The 22,048-nt window shown below is 38.2% G+C and overlaps 1 protein-coding gene across 4 annotated transcripts in view; it reads left to right on the top strand.

The window, feature by feature from the left end:
- Positions 1 to 22,048, top strand: part of LOC124124834 (putative GPI-anchored protein pfl2) — a 98,390-nt gene that overhangs the window by 8,612 nt on the left and 67,730 nt on the right. For 3 of the 4 annotated variants that reach the window (XM_048390562.1, XM_048390561.1, XM_048390559.1), the window contains exons 3-10: positions 5,109 to 5,141; positions 5,684 to 5,785; positions 14,373 to 14,423; positions 15,607 to 15,708; positions 17,128 to 17,253; positions 18,095 to 18,196; positions 19,611 to 19,691; positions 20,665 to 20,766. In XM_048390562.1, coding sequence (XP_048246519.1) covers positions 5,109 to 5,141; positions 5,684 to 5,785; positions 14,373 to 14,423; positions 15,607 to 15,708; positions 17,128 to 17,253; positions 18,095 to 18,196; positions 19,611 to 19,691; positions 20,665 to 20,766 — 699 coding nt within the window. The remainder of the gene's footprint in view (positions 1 to 5,108; positions 5,142 to 5,683; positions 5,786 to 14,372; positions 14,424 to 15,606; positions 15,709 to 17,127; positions 17,254 to 18,094; positions 18,197 to 19,610; positions 19,692 to 20,664; positions 20,767 to 22,048) is intronic. The other variant, XM_048390560.1, reaches the window with a different exon arrangement.

Genomic DNA, 22,048 nt, shown 5'->3' with positions numbered 1-22,048 from the left:
ATGAACTTAAACCAACTATTGGCTACACCTACTTGGGTTGTCAGTCCAGATTTTAAGAGGTCATAATACGACGATGTCGTATTGGCCATAGCAGGTATACAAACGAATATTTATTGAAAGGTGAGGATCCTCCATTTTGTATCCCTTGTGATGAAAGAATCAATGTCAAGCATATCCTGCTTGACTGTGTTGATTTTTCCATCACAAGGGATAAATATTTCAAATCATCATCAATCAAGGATATTTTTAATAGAATCAGTTCTCATTTAATTATAGTTTTTTAAGAAGAAATTTAACTTCTTGATAAATTTTGAATTGTGTAAATAGCTATATTTTATATTGGTAATGTATAATATGTAATTTAGATTGTTAGTGGCTATATCCTCAAAGGGGGTTGAATTAGCGTAATATTATTGTCCCCCTGAGAGGCTATGTTAGACCACATCATTCAAAGTACATTTATTCTTACATCGGTTTTAAACGTAGTATATTTGTTTATTTTAACTGTTGGCTTAATTGCATCCCATCAGCTGAAGGTTTGATGAAAATCCTGCTGGGGAGCCGTGCAGGTAGAAAAAGTAATGTAAGTCCCAACGGTCCCTATTGAGGTGGCCTGACTTTGGTTGCTGGTGATGTATAGCCCATTTTTATATTGTATTGTTGATTGAAAATGTATTCTTTTAACTGTTCTCAACTAGTTTTAAAATCGAAACTGTGATACTCTAGTTATCCTACTGTCCATCGTTGACAGCTTTTAAATTAAATCATAATATAATTATTATAACTGTTTCGTCATGATATGGCTTAAATATTGCCAGTGTGACGTTAAATTTCACTCACTCACTCACTTTGTTGAAGGCTCTGTCAAGGGGGTTAAAGTATAGTAAAATTATCGTTCCCCTGTGTGACAAGTAATCCTATCATAATTGAAGTGTGACTAGGCTTGTCGTTAAAGGCGACTAACGGGATCGGGTGGTCAGGCTTGCTGACTTGGTTGATGCATGTCATCGATCCCAATTGCGGCGTTAAACAACAATACAATACAATACCTAATCGATGTAACTTTCATCAACCAGTGTTTTTAAGCCAACTCATTGCTGAGTATTTTTTAATATTGGCTAGTATTGTTCACTACCACCAGTGGCTGAAGTGATGACGTAAATCCTGCTGGGGTATCATGCAGGTAGCAGAGGCACTTTAAGTCCCCATGATCCTCAGTGAGGTGGCCTAGCTTTGGTTACTGGTGGCCAAAAGCCTGTGTTTTTAAACTGTATATATAATATTGTTATGCTCAAATATGTCTCATAAATTGTTTGTAAATATATTATTCTCAAATATGTTTCACAACTTGTTTTTAAATATTTTTTTTTGCATTAATAACTAGATTGTAAATATATTAACTTGGTCTCGTCGCTATATGGCTGAAATAATGGCGATGCGACATTAAATTTTAACTCACTCACTCACTCACCCTAGGCACCAAGAAGTTTAGAGATAGACAGTTTATTGTATATTTTGCCAAAAGTAGCCATCAGTGGTTCTAATGTAGAGTTTTACAGACGTATCTGATCCAATACAAGTTTTTGTCTGATGAACTGAATAAAATATCTGATACCTGTATTGCCAAGTCCTCTGCAAATGCTCACATCCGTAAACCATGGTTTATTAATGATGTTAACAAGCTAGAAAGGCAAGGCAACAAGCTGAACACTGTTTCTGTATAATATAAAATCTTAAATGCCAAAGCGAGACGAACATTTAAACAAAATAAGCGCCAATCTTAGCAGAACTATGTTAGAAAAATAAATTCACGAACTCCAATGTCCAAAGTATGGACCATGATCCAAAAGATCAAAGGTAAGGGTTTTAAATCCAGCATCAACGACCTTAAACATGGGGATGAATTGCTTACTGATAGTTTAGATATAGCTAATAAACTGGGAGAAACTTTGGGAACACAATCTTCCTCGACTAACTATGTACCTAAATTTAAAAAAATACCATAGCAGCAGGAAAAGAAAAACATTTGTTTTAAATCAGAAAATGGGGAAGACTACAATGAAATATTTTCCATTCATAAGCTCAAAACTGACGGGACGGGATCATACCGATCCATCAAATTATAGACCCATTTCATTGACTAGCTGCGTTTGCAAAACCATGGAACTCATGGTCAATAATAGCATGACATGGTACTTAGAATCCGATAATTTAATAACAAATATTCAATGTGGTTTTCATAAAAATCGCACAACCATTGACCATTTGACCGATAAGAGTCATTCGTTGAGAATACAATTATAAACAAACAACATGCAGTGTCTATCTTATTCCATCTAGAAAAAGCTTATGCCACTGCATGGAAGCACAGTATTTTAAAAGATTTACACGATTGCGAGGCCGTTTGCCTTAACTGGTATCGCATGGGTTCTACTCTGTCTGATCATTATATTTAGTGTCCCACAAAGCAATATTTTGTCTGTCACTTTGTTTTGTATTAAAATAAATAGTTTTAAATAATTCACTTGATGGATCACCTTTTGTGGATAATCTGAACTTATCTTGTCGTGGTAAAATGTGCATACTATCAAAAGACATGCAATGATGTCTTTAGAAAACGGTTTTAAATTTTCGAAATCAAAAACAAATTGTATTCACTTTTGTATGAAATACAAGCCTCATAGAGACCCAGGATTAGTTTTGGATGTTTATCCTATTAAGTCCCGTGAAGATTCTGGGGTAGAATAGGTCTTCCATGCTTGCCGTAAAAGGTGAATATGCTTGTCGTAAAAGGCGACTAACACGATCGGGTGGTCAGGCTCGCTGACTTGATTTGATGCATGTCATCGATCCCAATTGCGTGGATCGATGCTCATGATATAAATCACTGATTATTTACAGACAGCCGTCATATAGCCGGAATATTGCTGACTGCGGCGTTAAACAACAAACCAAACCAAACCAAAACCAATCCTATTAAGGTTGTTAGTGAAGCAAAGTTCTCGGGTATAAGTTTTGACAGTCATTTGACATTTTTACCTCACATCAAACTTAGTGGGGTGGGGATAAGAAAACTCTATTCCGCCTGTACCGATCACTGATTCTGTCTAATAGAGATTATGGCTCCATCGTGTATGGTGGAGCCTGCAAAAGTAATTTAAAAATACTGGATATCATTCATTATCAAGGCCTGATGTTTTGCCTTGGTGCCTTCAGAACTTCTCCCATTAATAGTCTGTATGTTGAGGCTGACGAGCCATCCCAGAAACACCGTCGCTCAAAATTAGCATTGCGATATGTTGCAAAACTTTATTCCAAACCATCTAATCCTGCATATGAGTGGGTTTTTTACCCTTCGTATGAGGATTTGTATGACCCCAAAACAGCACTCATTCCATCACTTGGAATAAGAATAAAACCTGCCATTTCTGATGCTAACATTGACCATACAGTTATATCTCACTCTCAGATTTTGTCTTCTCCTCCTTGGCAGTTTATAAAGCCACAGGTCACTCTGACGTTAACCACCCTAAATAAATCAGGTACAAATCAGTTACTTCATCAGCAAGAATATAATGAATTAAGAGGCACCTATAACCCTTACAAATCTATTATGAAGACGGTTGTGCATTTGCTAGTGCCACTGTCACCATATCATCAAGAATACCAGACGCCAGTTCAATTTTACAGCAGAATCAAAGGCATTTTTTTAGCAGCTCTCCAATATATACATACACATTCTAAACATAAACAGTTCATCATATTTTCTGATTCCCTTTCCTGTCTTCGGGCCATTAAAAATATTTTCTGTGACCATTCACTTATTTTTGAAATCAACAAATTTATCTGCTACTGGCCAATATGACATCATCTTTTGTTGGTTACCCGGCAATGTTGGTTCTATTGGTAACACAAAGGCCGATGCTTCTGCAAAGGCAGCGCCCAAGAAATCTGTGACGCCTCTTCTAATCCCATATAGTGATTATAAGCCTGCTATTCGATATTACATCAGAGATCTAATGCAAAAGACGTGGGACACCCAAGTAGGTATCAATAAGTTACATGAAATTAAACCAACTATAGGTTACACCTACTTGGGCTGTCAGTCCAGATTTGAAGACGATGTCGTGTTGGCCATTCCCAATACACTCACGAGTATTCATTGAAAGGTGAGGATCTTCCGTTTTGTATCCCCTGTGATGAGAGAATCACGGTCATCCATGTCCTGCTTGACTGTATTGAATTTTCCATCGCAAGAAATCAATATTTCAAAGTTTTATCACTCAAGGATCTTTTTAACATAAGCTCTCATTTAATTCTTGGATTTTTATAAGAAATTGAATTAATTGAAAAAATTTAATGTAGAAAGTTATACATGATCATAATTGGTAGTATTTGATTATGAACTGAGATTGTTAGTGACTGTACCCTTGATTGGCATGGGTTGAAGAAGCGTAAAATCATTGTCCCCCTGAAAAGCCATTCAAAGTATTATATATATATATATATATATATATATATATATATATATATATATATATATATATATACCAGTATTTTAATCGTAGAAAGTGTGTTTGTTTTAATCTTTGTCTAACCTTCTCCATAATCACCAGTGACTAAAGGGATGGCGTCAATCCTGCTGGGGTCCATGCAGGTAGCAAAGGTACTGTAAGTCCCCATGGTCCCCAGTATGGAGGCCTACATTTGGTTGCTGGTGATACATAGCCCACTTTTATATTTTTATTTTTTATATATTTTGTATTGTTATATATATTTAAGTTTTATTGTAATTTACTAGTTTTACACCTATATCTGTGGTAATCTTGTTATTTTACTGTCCTTTGTGGACAGGTTTATATTCTAAATGTATGTCTTGTATGATTTTATATAGTCAATATATGGCTGAAATATTGCCGACGTGACTATAAATATTAACTCACTCTAATGTAGAGATGCTTTTCTTTCAGGGGGAATATATGCTTCTGGAGTCAATGTTTAAGAGTGTATAAGAAAGATGTATTACAATATAAACAAAAACAATATCTTCAAAACATAAGTCTGTATATAAGAGCTGTATTATCCTAACATCCATTGCACTGTTTCAGATCCCTTTATTATACCAACAACGACCATGCCACGTAAGCCCTTCTGAATTCGTCCTTCAAGTAAATAGCTTAAATAAAAAAATAACTTGACTGGATTCCTCTTCTGGGACCGACCATCGGTGAGGGGGGTGACTGGGATTTTGTAGTGAGACCAGATATATTTTTCAGCTACAGGTGCAAAGCCAGCTATTATTTTTTATTAAACTACAAGCCAAAGTATATTTTTTGTCTCTAAAAAACACATTTCAACAATATGATAAGTATGGCAGACAATTTAATTTTTTCAAACTTTGTAAAGAATAGGTTTTTCCCTCAAGAATTGTCGGGACATTTTATGTTTTTCAATAAAATCCCAATGACCTCGCAAACCCTTATCCCCGCAAACAAGATCAAGTGGTCGGATCCTCAGATCAACATATTTGTAACATAAAATTGCTGTTCAATCAATCCAGTAAAATGAAGTCAACAAGTGGTTTATCATTATCAGTAAATGATTTCCCAATATGCTTATCATTGGTTTTCACAGATACTTGTTTTAATTACCTCCCGAATACTTTGATGAAAGTTTTTTTCAGCCTGCACTATTGCCGGGATCGCATGTGTTGCCAGTAGTAACTGTAACCCCATAGGAATTATTGCTGCTCGCCAGTGTCCAAGTGGTCAGGTGTGCTGTGTCGGTAAGTAGTCTGACCTCTTTTGACCTTGAAACAGTGGCATTCTTTCCAGAGTGTTAACTTTATTTTTATGATCCTGCGATCAAGGAATTGTGTATAATTATAGTGGAAAAACTAAATGGTCTACACAAACATGAAGGATATTTGTGAATACCTGCTCCTCAGTGTTCCAACTGGCATGGAAGTAATTTTGGAAACTAACAAATACTGTTTGCGATTATACAGTGATTGGTGTTGAAATTTTGAAATCTGTCATTGAGCTTTGATATAAGTAAATTATGTTGGCCATATCCTGAAGATACGCTGTTAGCAAGTTATCAAATGTGTTTTTCACTCCAAGAGAAATGAATTGTAAAAAATAGTGTATGAATCTTTGTTTCTGATGTCCTTGGAGTTAACGTTTGATGATACTCCTTGGTATAATTAGAAGTTAGTCTATTATGTGATTTAACCTTATACTTTTTACCATAGTACCTTTTACTTGAGTGAATGATATCAATATGATTGTTTGCTATAAGTATAACGAGGATAATTGTGTCAGGGTACCTTGAGTGTACTAGTCCAAGAGATGGGAGCGATTTATTTCACCCAAGAGGTCCATACATGTACAAGTTATTGCTTGTTTCGAAGACAAAAAAGGCTGAATTTTCAAACAATGTTTGTCTTACAAAAATCTGATGGTCCATTTTCACACTAGGGGGCGCTGAAGTCATGACTCAGCAATTCTTTATGCATTATACCTCTGACAAGTAAATGGATGTTTTCATCATAGTTTTTCTTTTAAAATTGGTTGTCAAAATAAAGAGAATACAACAACCTACACAGTCATACACAACATTTAAGCGTTCAAATATATTTCAATAATTGTTTGGCATAACAAGTGCAAAAATAATCAATTTCGTTCTTTTTCCTTCCTTCACATTAAAGAGCAACATTGTATTTTCTGTAACAGAAATGTGTTGAAATTAATTAAAAGTAATTAAAAGGTTATTACGAAATTTGTGACCGGGGTCATATGTTAAACGTTGACACAAGGGAGATAACTCTTGGCAATGGTTTTCATAAAAGTTTTTTTTTTTATACGTTTTAAAGAAAATAAAAGCACCTGGGATAAAATGTATTAGTTAATGGGTCATCAGTTAAACCAGATATCGGTTAGAATCTATAAAGGAGGGCACAAAATCATTTCTCACCAAATTTCAATCCAAAGAGTTTTTTTACAGCAGCTTCAGTTTACAATTATTATCCTTTGGCGTACGTTATAGCACTTGCAATGAGGATATCTGCATAAGAAGTTCCATATCTTATTTGACCCACACAATACATGTTGTTATATCTGAACAATGATAACTAATTCATATGCATCTTGTTTTGAAATTATTCTAATGAATCTAAATGACCACATGATCGTATGTATTTCAGATATATTTCAACTATCCAAATTTGCATATCTAGTAGCCATAAATCAAACAGTTACTGACCCACTTGATTGTTGCCTGTAGTAAGAGTCATGATCTTGTTTAGTATGACACATATTGTTATTTAAGCTATTTACGTACAGCTAAGTGTATGTCCATCTCACATCTTCAAGGCATGACAAATCTACCAGACAAATCTTCTTCATCTGTGTCTGTGTCACTTCTGCTGTCTGAACCGTGACTCATGCTTGCATCAGCATCATCTACATCTAAATCATCAGGGATGGTTTTCAGTTCCTTTGTGATGCGGCTTGGCATGCTCCATCTACTAGCTTTAAGACATGTCCTTCTGGTGCATATTTAACAGGAGTTGACGTGTGAGCATTTCACCAAACACTTGACACAAAGTTTGTTCGTTTGATCTTCTCAACCAATGATCTCTAGGATGGTGGAAACACACATGGGTCACACCCTCGAATCCTGTCAAGTGGAGCATAATTTGTTGAAGGAGCATTCGTCTGTTTTAAAACACTAAATCGAATGTCATTTATGCCTGACATCTCTGGCCTGGAATATAAGGCGCACACAAACTTCTCAATTCCAGAAACAATGTTTTGTGATAGTATCTGTGACAACCCCACACATTTAAATGTTGACTTCAAGGCTTCTGATGACTGGATTATTTGCAAGGGTCGACACTTTCCCTTTCTGATGAATGCAGCTGTATAGTCGCACCCTGTGAAAGCGTGTACAGACGAATGTACTTGACACATGTCTTCACCAACTACAGAAGCAACTGCATTGATGTCGATGTAGCGTCTTGTGTTGTTGCTGCTGTTCCCTGTATCCATCCAGACATGTCCCCCTTTCAGGTGTTTTAAGTGATGAAGCAGCAAAACAAGTACATCTGTATCCGATGCCCTAACAGATATGTTTGGAGAGTCAAGATCTTCACAGACATTACACAGATGGAAGATAATTCTGGTGTCAGCTTCTTCATGGGAGGAAGCTAGATGAGGTACTACAGCTCTAACAATGTTTCCACCACTTGCTGTATACACATAACAAATGTTTTCAATGGCAACACCCAGGATAGAACTGTAGTCATTCCTTGGCAAGAAATTTAAGGAATGATGTTTTAAAAGACGGATATCTTAAAGCCTGATGGAATTCCTTAGGTCTTGTTTGTATCGATCCAGTAAGAACTGTTTCCATAACAGTTTCACCACGCTTCTGTCTTTCAATGTCCTTGATTGATGGGCTTGACTATGTGTCACACAAAAATTCTATGCGTGGAGCATTTCTACACTGGATACTAAGTACAAGTCTGGCAATATCCTTTTACAGGAGAGGGAGGTTTGTGGGAGACTGAACAAGGTGCATCCCATCGATAATTATCACATCAACTGTGTCAGGTGATGAGTATGATTCAATGTTGCTTTCAAGAAACTTGGATAACTTTGATTTGTCAGTCTTGTTAATAGACCCATCTATCTGACCTAGACAAAGTGGAACTGGTGTCAACGGCTACTTGAAAACTTCTTTCAAATCCGAGCTAGTTGATGAGGCCAAGAATAGTAGCTGCCGTAACAGGTCACAAGAGCATTGCAGTTCTCGTATTTTCTTGTCTTTGGAGTGGATTTTCAATTTCAGAGCTCCATCAGCAAAGTTCTTGATCTTTTGTCATGGAATTGGTTTCTCAAAATGGCTTGGATCAATGAAACACCCGTCCCTGAAGTTATTGTACTATTCCTGACCTTTTTCCAGACACTAGAGTGTAGATCTTGTGCGATTGGAGGTGAGACAGCTTTCCCTGTGCTGATACAGGACAGCTGAGAATCAATGTTTTCTTCTTGAAAGGCTTTCAATATCATTTGTTACTTGATCTACGTCATGCTGATCTCGCTGTTATCTGGAGGCTTTGCTTTTGGCTTTTAAGACATCCTGCTTTGGTTGCAGTCCAGCCATCCTCAACAAATATCCAACAACTAAACTTCTCATTGATCGAGTGATCATCCATCACTTTCTTGCAGACTCTGATTGGGTGAAAGAAGATAGCCTTGAGTGAGTGAGTGAGTAAGTATGATATTCCAGCAATTTCACGGCGGGTGACACCAGAAATGGGCTTCACACATTGTACCCATGTCGGGAATCGAAACCGTCTTTGGCATGACGAGCGAACACTTTAACCACTAGGCTACCCGATCGCCCCAGTGAGCCTTGAGGTAGCATCAGCATTGACAGTCTGCGCCAACCCCATGTCAACTGGAGCACGGGAAAACTCTTTTGATGTTCTTGATTGACAGCCCTCCGTTTTCAAGCATCTTTCTTGCATCTGGATGGGTGACATCTATATTCAAGAGATTCAGGTGATACCTGGCCATCCATTGTGCATAATTGTGTCCACTGGCAAGAAAAAAGGCATATTTTCCTGAGACAGTATGTGAATAGACTGAGATCATTAGTCCTGCATGCTCTGCTGAACAATAAATACAGGTTCACCATGTCGATGTACATGACCCAGTACTGGGCTGTTTTCCCTTGGCTGTTTGATCTGGTTTCATTCATGAAAATCGCATATTTGTGCAGCAGTTGAGTCACCTCCTTTGCTTTGAGGGCATTCATCAGATTTTCAGGAGATGGACTGGCTGAAAGATTTGTCACAGTCTCTTTCAATTTAGTGTCAACAAGATCCAAATTATGAATCAGAAATGTTTGGAAATGTAGTTTCCAAAAGGAAAGTGCCATAATAGGATGTATGCGTTTACACCTATTAATATGTTTGCCACTTATGAAGCCCTTCAAAGAGCCACTGGCAATAACTCCTGAACAGTCCCCATGAACAATCTATATGAAGTGTCCCAGGCAAGCAAAGTATGCCATGGATATGTGGAACGCTCCAGAGCAAATGTATACAAGTGTATATTGATCTCCACATTGCTGTGCTACTTTCTTGGATATCCATAATGTCTCAGGAACAACATTGAGCTGGGTTGCGGGATGTGTCAGATTCTCCATATATTCTATTTGTTGCTGTGGTAAACTGTCTTCTGCAAGTTGTGCATTATTCCATGTACATGCCATCATACATAAGGCATCGGTACACAAGCTTGATAGCATTTCTAAGGATCATCCTGGCTGCGGATAACATATTGAAACTGTCCCACTTTAGGTTTCTTTCTGAAGGTTCTAGTTCATTTTGCTCATCTTGACATGAACGTTTTCTTGTTGATTTCTTTGGTTCACTATTGGTTTTGTCAGTGGGTGGCAAACATGTACCACTCACAGTAGCATCCATTGGAATATTTTGGAAGCAGTATCATGCAGTGTACCCTTTCCTTGACAGAGTGTCAGTGTTTTCATCATAAACTGAACAACACAAGTTCCTGTGATATTGAATAACATTTGATGCAAAGTTATGTTTTTTACCAAATCTGAAACAATTTCGGTTTGCAACAGATAAAAGACTCCTGTAAGTGTTCAAATGGTTTAATTTGCCATGATGACTTCAGAAAATGCGTGATATCATAAAAAAACCATGAAAATGCCAAATGTCAATTTACAAATCAATAGCGTGTGTGTCCACCTCTGGTTGCGATTCAAGGACCACATCTTCGTCTCATTGAATTGACCAGGCGCACACAAAGTCCTGTGGGATATCTGTTCATATCTGCTGGAGCATGTTTCGAAGTTCCTGGAGTGTCTATGGAACACGTGGTTGACGTCGAAGGCGCCGATCCATCTCAGCCCACATGTGCTCGATTGGTGAGAGATCAGGGGAGCGAGCCGGCCAGGGGATGACATTCACATTGTTTTGTTGAAGAGAATCAAGAACAAGTCGAACAAATGAGGCCAGGCGTTGTCATGTTGAAAGGCAATGCCTGGGCAATGACAACGCAAAAACGGTAGAACAACAGGGCCGATGATTTCGTCGCGGTAGTGCTGTCCATTGAGATTTCCCTCTACCACTATCAAACAGGTCCTCTGCCTTGCTGTAATCCCACCCCATACCATAACGCTGCCGCCCCCGAACCGATCTTCCTCCATGACACAATGATTGACGTAACGTTCACCTCGACGTCGGTACACTCGAGTCCGTCCATTGCTGTGGCTGAGGTGAAAAAAAGACTCGTCAGTGAATAGAACTTGTCCCCACTGCATGGCCGTCCAGCGTAGACGCTGTCTGCACCACTGTCGACGTGATTGACGGTGGTTTCCTGTCAAAATGGGACGTCTTGCGGGTCTTCTTGCGACAATCACTGCATATCGAATGCGGCGACGTACGGTTTGTGAAGATATTCGTCGAAGGCCAGGGATGCTTCATGCAGTCGCTGTTGATGGCTGGAATCGATTTCATAGGTGTGTTATTCGAATCCAGTTGTCTTGTCGATTATTGTTTACGCAGGGCCTGCCACTCCAAGATGGTCTCTGACTGCATTCTTCTGTTGCCAACGTTGCCATAAACACCAAATGGTGTTTCTGTGGACGTTAAAATGTCTTGTAACGTCACGTTGACTCGATCCTGCTTCAAGCATACCAATGGCTCGCAGACGCTCATTAATTGCGTAAATTTGTTGTTTTTCGGAGTGGTTGTCAGCACAATGCTCAACAATGCATATGGAATCCCGTTAACGCACATGTTTTTACACCCATTCTTGTAGTGAAATGCATGGAGCTTGCATAAAAGTCAACCCTTTGCATGGAATGCATGCTTTTCTGTAGCAGTTGCGTTTTTTGTGACTTGATTCCATACATGTACTACAATATTGAAAACCAAACTGTACTTGTTTGAAAAATACACAAAAATATTGGTGTCACAGGAACTTTTGTTGTTGAGTACAGTTATCCCATGCAAGTCACGTTGATAATCCAGCTATGCTTTTCGGTCCATAAGGTAGTGGAGATTCGGTTTTAATCATTTCCGTCACATGATATCCAACAAAGTGGCCCAAGCGTTTTAAGATCTCAAGGACTTTGCGACTTCCAGTGATACTTTTCAATCCTAAAGCAAGACGAAGATGTTTAGATGGCTTTATAAACCCTCTTGGAGTTTCTAAAAGTGCATCCTCATCTGAAGATTGAACATATTTCTCTGCCCTGACATGATCATCACATTTTATTGGAGACTCAGTATAGAGAGTTCTGAAGAAACACCTCAAAGTGTCTGCTGGTTTTGTTGTTGCCTCAGCAATAATGCTTGGTGAAATGGGAAATGGGAGTTCATTTGATGATGTTTTGAGTCTTAGGATTTCTTTTCTAAGTACAAGGGTAGCTTCAACAACTCAAGCATCATTGTTTGTGGACTGCTGGTATGCATATTTCACTGCCTCGTCGACACTTGCGACTTGCAATAAACTATTTTCCCTACTTTGTTTGAAAGTTTAGTGATTCATACGTGATCTTTGAAACGTTTTAAAATCTTTCTTTCTAATTTCTCAGCCCTGTAATTGGAGGCCTAGAAAAGGCAAGTTATTCTTGTGTAATGACGTTAGCTTCTCTTCACCATTCAGCTCAATGATATTTGTTTAAATATAACCCGAAAGCTGCTTGAAGCGTTTGTCATGCACTACCTGAAGGTTTATTTTTCTGGATCACTTGAAATTGAGCATCACGGTAATTGAATGACAATTTTTCTGCTTTTTTACGTACTGTTGTTTGCATCAGTGATGATATTTTACTTCTTTAGAAATGAAGTCAATGTCACCAATTTCAGCAAGCAACTTTCTGTCATCAAGAATGTGTGCTGCATTTTTTATATTCTCCTCTGCTTCAAAACGCTCACATTTACCTGCATGCTCTCTGACCTTGCCAAACCTCTTGGTCAAAAGTTTGCAAAATATGCAGGTGTTTCCAAAAATGCCTTTGGTATGAATAATGTTGCTGTCTGACTGAGATCGTAAGAGACATGATTGGCTTGTTTCAGTTGAGATGTGTTCTTTTGGAATTGCAGTACAATTATTGTAGCATGAATGGTGATAACCAAATGAATCACCCAAGGCATCTACTGTTCTTAGTCTTTCACAAATGTTTTCTTATTTGGAATGTCTGAACTTTTCCAATCAAAGTTTTGAAATGTTCTGAACTTTTTGCCATGATTCACTGTCGAAATCGTGAACAGATTATGTTGCAGGTGTATTGCAATGCAGAATGCATATACGGTTCTTCACTGAATGAAAAGGTTTGTAAGAACAACAAAATTAATGAGATAACAAAAGGTGGAAACTTCAGGGAAGCCAACATATAATTGGAGCTGATAGGTGATTAGAAATAGACAATGGACGCAGACACTTTACAGTTGGCACTGGAGGATCTTGTGGATGGTTTTGGAAACTAGGTGGGCAAAGAAAACTACAAGAAACCATTGACAGCAGGATACACCAGCTAGCCATGAAGCCATGGACTTATTGCTTTGATATTTGTCGTTGCTAATCATCTATCTGGCTTCCTTTTGCTCATTGCTATTTCTTTTCTTTTACCTATCAGTGCTATTTACCCCCGGCCTCCGGTTTGCCCATTGTCCATTGCCAATTACCAATCAGTGATAATTTAAGTTCTGGCTTCCAGTTGTCCATAACTATCAGCGCTAATTGCTGTAAAGTGTTGACTTCCATTGTCTGTTGCTAATCACCTATCAGCGCCAATTAAATGTTGGCCTCCCTTGTTAAGTTTCCACCTTTTGTTATGTTATTACTTTTGTTGTTCTTACATGTACACATATATATATGCTCTCTGCCTCATAGCATTCCCCTCATGAAGGAGCAAGCATATAGTCCAAAACGTTGTGTTCCTCATAATTAAGAAGTTGACATCTTCTTCATGTGTATCACTTCTAAATGCCTTTCAAAAGCTTAAACACTTTTAATAAGTGAGTGAGTGAGTGAGTATGGTATTACGCCGCTTTTAGCAATAGTCAAGCAATATCACGGCGGGGGACACCAGAAATGGGCTTCACACATTGTAAACTCACAAACAACGACTTCAGGAAACTACATTCCATCTGAAAGAAATCATCTATACATAAGCACCCTTTATGCATATTTATTGTGAACAGGTTTTAGGCTAAATATGCAAGATTTGCTTGGCTCAATGTAAGCAATTAGAAATACCTTTAATTGTAAACCATTATTTAATGATATAGGTGTATTTTTATAACATCAATTTTACTGTTTCAGATGCCCTTACATTACCAACAACAACGACCTTAGCAACAACGACCCTTCAACGTAAGTGATATGAATTAATATGCAGTCGATTATGGTAAAGTCCACCAACTATTTTTAAGTTTGACATTCAGGTGCTTCTGAATTTGTCAGTATGTATTTCCCAATAGATTTGTTTTGTTTGTTGTTCTTGCTAATCTTGTCGTAAAAGGCGACTAACGGGATCGGGAGGTCAGGCTAGCTGACTTGGCTGATGCATGTCTGATGATTGTTTGGTCCAGACTAGCTTAAATATAGACCATCGTCATACAGCTGGAATATCACTGAGTGCGGCGTAAAACAACAAACCAACCAACTTTACTCTAGCAACAACAACAACAACCATTCCACGTAAGTTTATGAGATAATATGCTGTTGTCAGATCGTGAAACCGACGGTGACAGTCGACCGGATCGCGATGAGGGATGTGGTAGAACCGCTTGGTGTCAGTGTGAGCATTGCTTTGCCATGACTACATCTCATTGGTTTGTTGTTTAACGCCGCACTCAGCAATATTCCAGCTATATGACGGCGGTCTGTAAATAATCGAGTCTGGACCATCCAATACAGTGATTAATATCATGAGCATCAATCCACGCAATTGGGATCGATGACATGGATCAACCAAATCAGCGAGCCTGACAACCCGATCCCATTAGTCGTCTTTTTGACAAGCATAGTCGCCTTTTACGGCAAGCATGGGTTGCTGAAGACCTATTCTATCCTGGATCTTCATGGGTCTTTTCCCAATAGAGATCATTTTTTGATGAAATATTTGAGTTAACTTGATTCATTTTCAGGATCTGCTCGGTCATAGTAGATGGACATATTTCTCGGGTAACTTCATAGCAATTGTTACTTAAATAATTCAGAAAATATAAACTGTAGTTATTCAGAAATGGTAATCATTATCTGTAAATGGTTTCAATCTGTGCTTATCATTTTACCTTCCGAATCCATCACGTTTTCAGCTGAATGCACAATAATATGATAATTGTTTGTTTTCTAGTTTAACGCGGCACTCAGCAATATTCCAGCTATATGACGGCGGTCTGTGAATAATTGAGTCTTAACTAGACAATCCAGTGATTGACATCATGAACATCGATCCACGCAGTTCCGACAATTATGACAAAATATGAAAAGGACATTTCCGCCAAAGAACGAGAAAACAGATCTATTTCCATTGATGAACATTTTCTTTCAGCCTGCACTGATGCCGGAATCTCATGTATTGCTACAAGTAACTGTAACTCCTTTGGAATTATTGCTAGTCGCCAGTGTCCAAGTGGTCAGGTTTGCTGTGCCGGTGAGTATTCTGACTTCGATTGACCTCAAAACATGGGCATTCTTCCAAGGGCGTGAACTATTTTCTGTTAAACGCAAAAAAGGGTTGATGATGAGAAGACATAGATGTAGGAATTCCATTTCCATTTTCAGATTTGTTTTTTGTGATCCTGTGATCAAGGAATTATGAACAATTTTAGAGGAAAACTAAACGATCCATACAAACATGTAGATAACTTGTGAATACCTGCTTCTTAGTGTTCTAACTGTCAAGGAAGTCATTTTGAGAACTTCAAAAGACTGATTGTCATTATACAGTAATTTGTTTTGAAATATAATGAAATTTGCCATATTTCTAGTTTGTATGTATAAACCTGTCTATATTTGTTCTTTGTGTTGGCCATATTGTGAATCCTAAGGATAGGTTATGTGTCAGCTGGTATGTTTTTCATTATAAGAGTAAAAGACATATCTGAGGCGGGTGTTCGTGCCCTACGAATTATGTATGCCTCACAGGACAAAGGAATCAGCATCCTTTTAAAAAGTTTCATAACCACATGTACACTTGGTGCTCAGCATATGGCATTTAGCAATATACACCAGTCAAACAAAACGGCTACTGTTGCTCTTCCTATGCCATGTTCGTCCCATGGTGACAAGATGTCAATAGCCACTGGTCGTCGATTCACGTTGGTTTACACTTTACGGTATTATGTAGTGCAAGCAGCTCGGTAAGCACACTATTTCATGGCTTGCAGTTGCTGCAGTCTGCTAAAATAGTGGCGGAAACATAGTTGCAGCTTGTACAAGACACCTCTGCTCACAATAAACAGCAACACCGAGCTTCGGCGATGTTAACATGTCAGCTTGACCACACGATGCACTTGTAGAATGCTTTAAGTCCCATGATAAAATTGAAGCAAATTAATATAAAAACTAAAATTTAAAAAAGTCTTATTGCTGCTTGGGTTGATGGATAAGCACACATTGAGTGGATAATAAAGTGGGACCTTTTTCAATAATAAACATCCCATTTTAGTGGTGTTGTGTTGTGTTGTGTTTAAAACGTAAATATGCCTCTTGACGTAAGGGTGCAGGCTATCAAATGAAACAGCCCGTCAGTTAGCCCTGTTCGTGGATTTTAGGGCGCCGCTCATTACAGGATTCTTTTTAAACCCATCTCTAATAAAACAAAAGATGAGTCTTAATTTCAGCGTCTTAGAAAAGTAATAAAGTTTGCTCTACCTCCTTGTATATTGTAATAAAGAAAAGTTTTGCCCTGAGCTATTATAACGTCAAAGCACTAGGGCACAGGTGCACTCGTGCTTCAACTGTAATAGTACATGGCAAAACTATTCATATTAAACTGTACATGGGGATAGAGCAAACTTTATTTCTTTAATAGAGCTGTATTTTCATGACATTAATTGTATTGTTTCAGATGCCCTTACTTTAGCAACAACAACGACCTTAGCAACAACTACCGTAGCAACAACAATCTTAGCAACAACGACCTTAGCAGCAACGACCTTATCAACTACGACCCTAGCAACAACAACACTTCAACGTAGGTGGTATGAATTAATATGCAGTCGACTTTGGTAAAGTCCACCGACAATGTTTAGTAGGAAACACAGGTGCTTCTGAATTTGTCAGCATGTATTTCCAACTAGATTTGTTTTGTTTGTTGTTAAACGCCACACACAGCAAAATTCCATCTATATGACGGCTGTCTGTAAATAATGGAGTCTGGGCGAGACAATCCAGTTATTTACATCATGAGCATCAATCCACGTGATTTGAATCAATGACATGCATCAAACAAGTCAGTAAGCCTGACCACCCGATTCTGTTTGTCACCTCGTACAACAAGCATAGTCACCTTTAAGGGCAAGCATGGGTGCTGAAGACATATTCTATCCCAGATCTTCATGGGTCTTTTCCCAATAGAGATCTTCTTTTGATGAAATATTTGAGTTAACTTGATTCATTTTCAGGATCTGCTCGGTCAAAGTAGATGGACATATTTCTGGGATAACTTGACATGCAATTGTCACTTAAACAATCCAGAAAATATTAACTGTAGTAATACGGAAATGGTTATCATTATCAGTAAATGGTTTCAATCTGTGCATATCATTTTAATTGCCCTCCGAATACACCACATTTTTGCCTGAATGCACAATAATATGATAATTGTTTGTTTCTTGTTTAACGCGGCAATAAGCAATATTCAAGCTATATGACGGCGGCCTGTAAATTATTGAGTCTGGACCAGACAGTCCAGTGATTGACATCATGAGCATCAATCCAAGCAATTCGGAGAATTGTGACAAAATATGAAAAGGACATTTCCGCCAAAGAACGAGAAAACAGATCTATTTCAATTGATGAACATTTTCTTTCAGCCTGCACTGATGCCGGAATCTCATGTATTGCTACAAGTAACTGTAACTCCTTTGGAATTATTACTAGTCGCCAGTGTCCAAGTGGTCAGGTTTGCTGTGCCGGTGAGTATTCTGACCTCGTTTGACCTCAAAACATGGGTATTCTTCCAAGGGCGTGAACTATTTTCTATTAAACGCAAAGAAGGGTTGATGGTGAGAAGACATAGATGTAGGAATTCCATTTCCATTTTCAGATTTGTTTTTTTGTGATCCTGTGATCAAGGAAATATGAATAATTTTAGAGGAAAACTAAACGATCCATACAAACATGTAGATAACTTGTCAATACCTGCTTCTTAGTGTTCTTACTGTCAAGGAAGTCATTTTGAGAACTTCCAAAGACTGATTGTCATTATACAGTATTGTTTTGAAATATAATGAAATTTGCCATATTTCTAGTTTGTATGTATAAACCTGTCTATATTTGTTCTTTGTGTTGGCCATATTGTGAATCCTAAGGATAGGTTATGTGTTAGCTGGTATGTTTTTCAATTAAAGAGTGAAAGACATGCCAGAGGCGGGTGTTTGTACCGTACGAATTATGTATGCCTCACAGGACAAAGGAATAAGCAATCCTTGAAAAGTTTCATAACCACATGTACACTTGTTGCTCAGCATACGGCATTTATCAATATACACCAATCACACAAAACGCCTACTGTTGGTCTTCCTGTGCCATGTTCGTCCCATAACGACACCATATCACGAGCCACTGTTCGTAGATTCACGTTGGTTTACGCGTCATGGTATCATGTAGCACAAGCAGCTCGGTAAGCACACTATTTCATCGCTTGCAGTTGTTGCAGTCTGCTAACGGTAGTGGCAGAAACAATGTTGACACTTGTACAAAACACCTCTGCTCAAAATAACAAGCAACACTGAACTTCGGCTATGTTTACATGTAAGCTCTACCACACAATGCACTTGCTGAATGGTTCGAGTCACGTGACAAAATTGAAGCAAATTAATATAAAATCTTAAATTTAAAAAAAGTCTTATTGCTGCATGGGTTTATGGGTAACAACACATATAATGGGTAATGAAGTGGGACCTATTTCAATAATAAACAACCCATTTTAGTGGCGTTGTGTTTTGTTTGAAACGTAATTCAGCCTCTTGACGTAAGGGTGTAGGCAATTAGATGGACCAGCCCGTCAGTTAGCCCCGTTTGTGGAATTTAAGGCGCCGCTCATTACAGGATTCTTTTTAAACCCATCTCTCATAAAACAGAAGGAAATTCTTAAATTCAGCATATTAGAAACGTAATCCAGTTTGCTGTACCCCTTTGTATATTGTAATAAAGAATAGTTTTGCCCTGAGCTATTATAACGTCAAAGCACTCCGCCGCAATTTCACTCGTGCTTTAACTGTAATAGTACATGGTAAAACTATTCATATTAAACTGTACATGGGGATAGAGCAAACTTTATTTCTTAAATAAAGCTGTATTTTCATGAAATCAATTGTACTATTTCAGATGCCCTTACTTTAGCAACAACAACGACCTTAGCAACAACCACCTTAGCAACAACGACCTTAGCAACAACAACACTTCAACGTAAGTGGTATGAATTAATATGCAGTCGACTATGGTAAAGTTAACCAACAATGTTTAAGTAGGAAAGTTAAGTGCTTCTGAATTTGTCAGCATGTATTTCCCAATAGCTTTGTTTTGTTTGTTGTTTAACGCCGCACTCAGCAATATTCCAGCTATATGACGGAGGTCTGTAAATAATGGAGTCTGGACCAGACAATCCAGTGATTGATATCATGAGCATCGATCCACACAATTGGTTGGTTGGTTGGTTTGTTGTTTAACGCCGCACTCAGCAATATTCCAGCTATATGATGGCGGTCTGTAAATAATCTTGTCTGGACCAGACAATCCAGTGATTGAAATCATGAGCATCCATCCACGCAATTTGGATCGGTGACATGCATCAACCAAGTCAGCGAGCCTGACCACCTGATCCTGTTTGTCAACTCGTACAACAAGCATAGTCACCTTTTGCGGCAAGCATAGGTGCTGAGGACCTATTCTATCCCAGATCTTCAAGGGTCTTTTCCCAATAGAGATCTTCTTTTGATGAAATATTAGAGTTAACTTGATTCATTTTCAGGATCTAATCGGTCATAGTAGATGGACATATTTCTCGGGTAACTTGACATGCAATTGTCACTTAAACAATCCAGAAAATACTAACTGTAGTAATTCGGAAATGGTTTTCATTTTCAGTAAATGGTTTCAATCTGTGCATATCATTTTAATTGCCTTCGGAACACACCACTTTTTTTGCTGAATGCACATAAATATATTATTTGTTTGTTTCTTGTTTAACACGGCACTCAGCAATATTCCAGCTACATGACGGCAGTCTGTAAATAATTGAGTCTGGACCAGACAGTCCAGTGATTGACATCATGAGCATCGATCCACGTAATTAGGTCAATTGTGACAAAATATGAAAAGGACATTTCCGCCAAAGAATGAGAGAACGGATCTATTTCCACTGATGAACGTTTTCTTTCAGCCTGCACTGATGCCGGAATCTCATGTATTGTCATGAGTAGCTGTAACTCCATTGGAATTATTCCTGGTCGCCAGTGTCCAAGTGGTCAGGTTTGCTGTGCCGGTGAGTATTCTGACCTCGTTTGACCTCAAAACATGGGTATTCTTCCCAGGGCGTGAACTATTTTCTATTAAACGCAAAGGAAGGTTCAAGATGAGAAGAAATAAATGTAGGAATTCCATTTCCATTTTCAGAATTGATTTTGTGATCCTGTGATCAAGGAATTGTGAATAATTGTAGAGGAAAGCTAAACGATCCATACAAACATGTAGATAACTTGTTAATACCTGCTTCTTAGTGTTCCAACTGCCAAGGAAGGCATTTTGAGAACTTCCAAAGACTGATTGTCTTTATACAGTAATTGTTTTGAAATGTAATGAAATTTGCCATATTTCTGGTTTGTATGTATAAACCTGTCTATATTTGTTCTATGTGTTGGCCATTTTGTGGATCCTAAGGATAGGTTATGTGTCAGCTGGTATGTTTTTTCAATTTAAGAGTGAAAGACATGCAAGAGGCGGGTGTTTGTGCCCTAAGAATTATGTATGCCTCACAGGACAAAGGAATAAGCAATCCTTGAAAAGTTTCATAACCACATGTACCCTTGTTGCTCAGCATACGGCATTTATCAATATACACCAATCACACAAAACGCCTACTGTTGGTCTTCCTGTGCCATGTTCGTCCCATAACGACACCATATCACGAGCCACTGTTCGTAGATTCACGTTGGTTTACGCGTCATGGTATCATGTAGCACAAGCAGCTCGGTAAGCACACTATTTCATCGCTTGCAGTTGTTGCAGTCTGCTAACGGTAGTGGCAGAAACAATGTTGACACTTGTACAAAACACCTCTGCTCAAAATAACAAGCAACACTGAACTTCGGCTATGTTTACATGTTAGCTCTACCACACAATGCACTTGCTGAATGGTTCGAGTCACGTGACAAAATTGAAGCAAATTAATATAAAATCTTAAATTTAAAAAAAAAGTCTTATTGCTGCATGGGTTTATGGGTAACCACACATAGAATGGATAATGAAGTGGGACCTATTTCAATTATAAACAACCCATTTTAGTGGCGTTGTGGTTTTTTTTTCAAACGTGAATATGCCTCTTGAAGTAAGGGTGCAGGCAATTAGATGGACCAGCCCGTCAGTTAGCCCCGTTTGTGGAATTTAAGGCGCCGCTCATTACAGGATTCTTTTTAAACCCATCTCTAATAAAACAGAAGGAAAGTCTTAATTTCAGCATATTAGAAAAGTAATCCAGTTTGCTGTACCCCCTTGTATATTGTAATAAAGAATAGTTTTGCCCTGAGCTATTATAACGTCAAAGCACT

The sequence above is a fragment of the Haliotis rufescens genome, unplaced genomic scaffold, assembly GCF_023055435.1.
Source record: "Haliotis rufescens isolate VD_foot unplaced genomic scaffold, xgHalRufe1.0.p SCAF_9, whole genome shotgun sequence".
In the NCBI taxonomy this organism is placed as follows: domain Eukaryota; kingdom Metazoa; phylum Mollusca; class Gastropoda; order Lepetellida; family Haliotidae; genus Haliotis; species Haliotis rufescens.
Note: the sequence above shows the minus strand (reverse complement) of the source record. Positions and strands in the feature narration are given on the sequence as shown.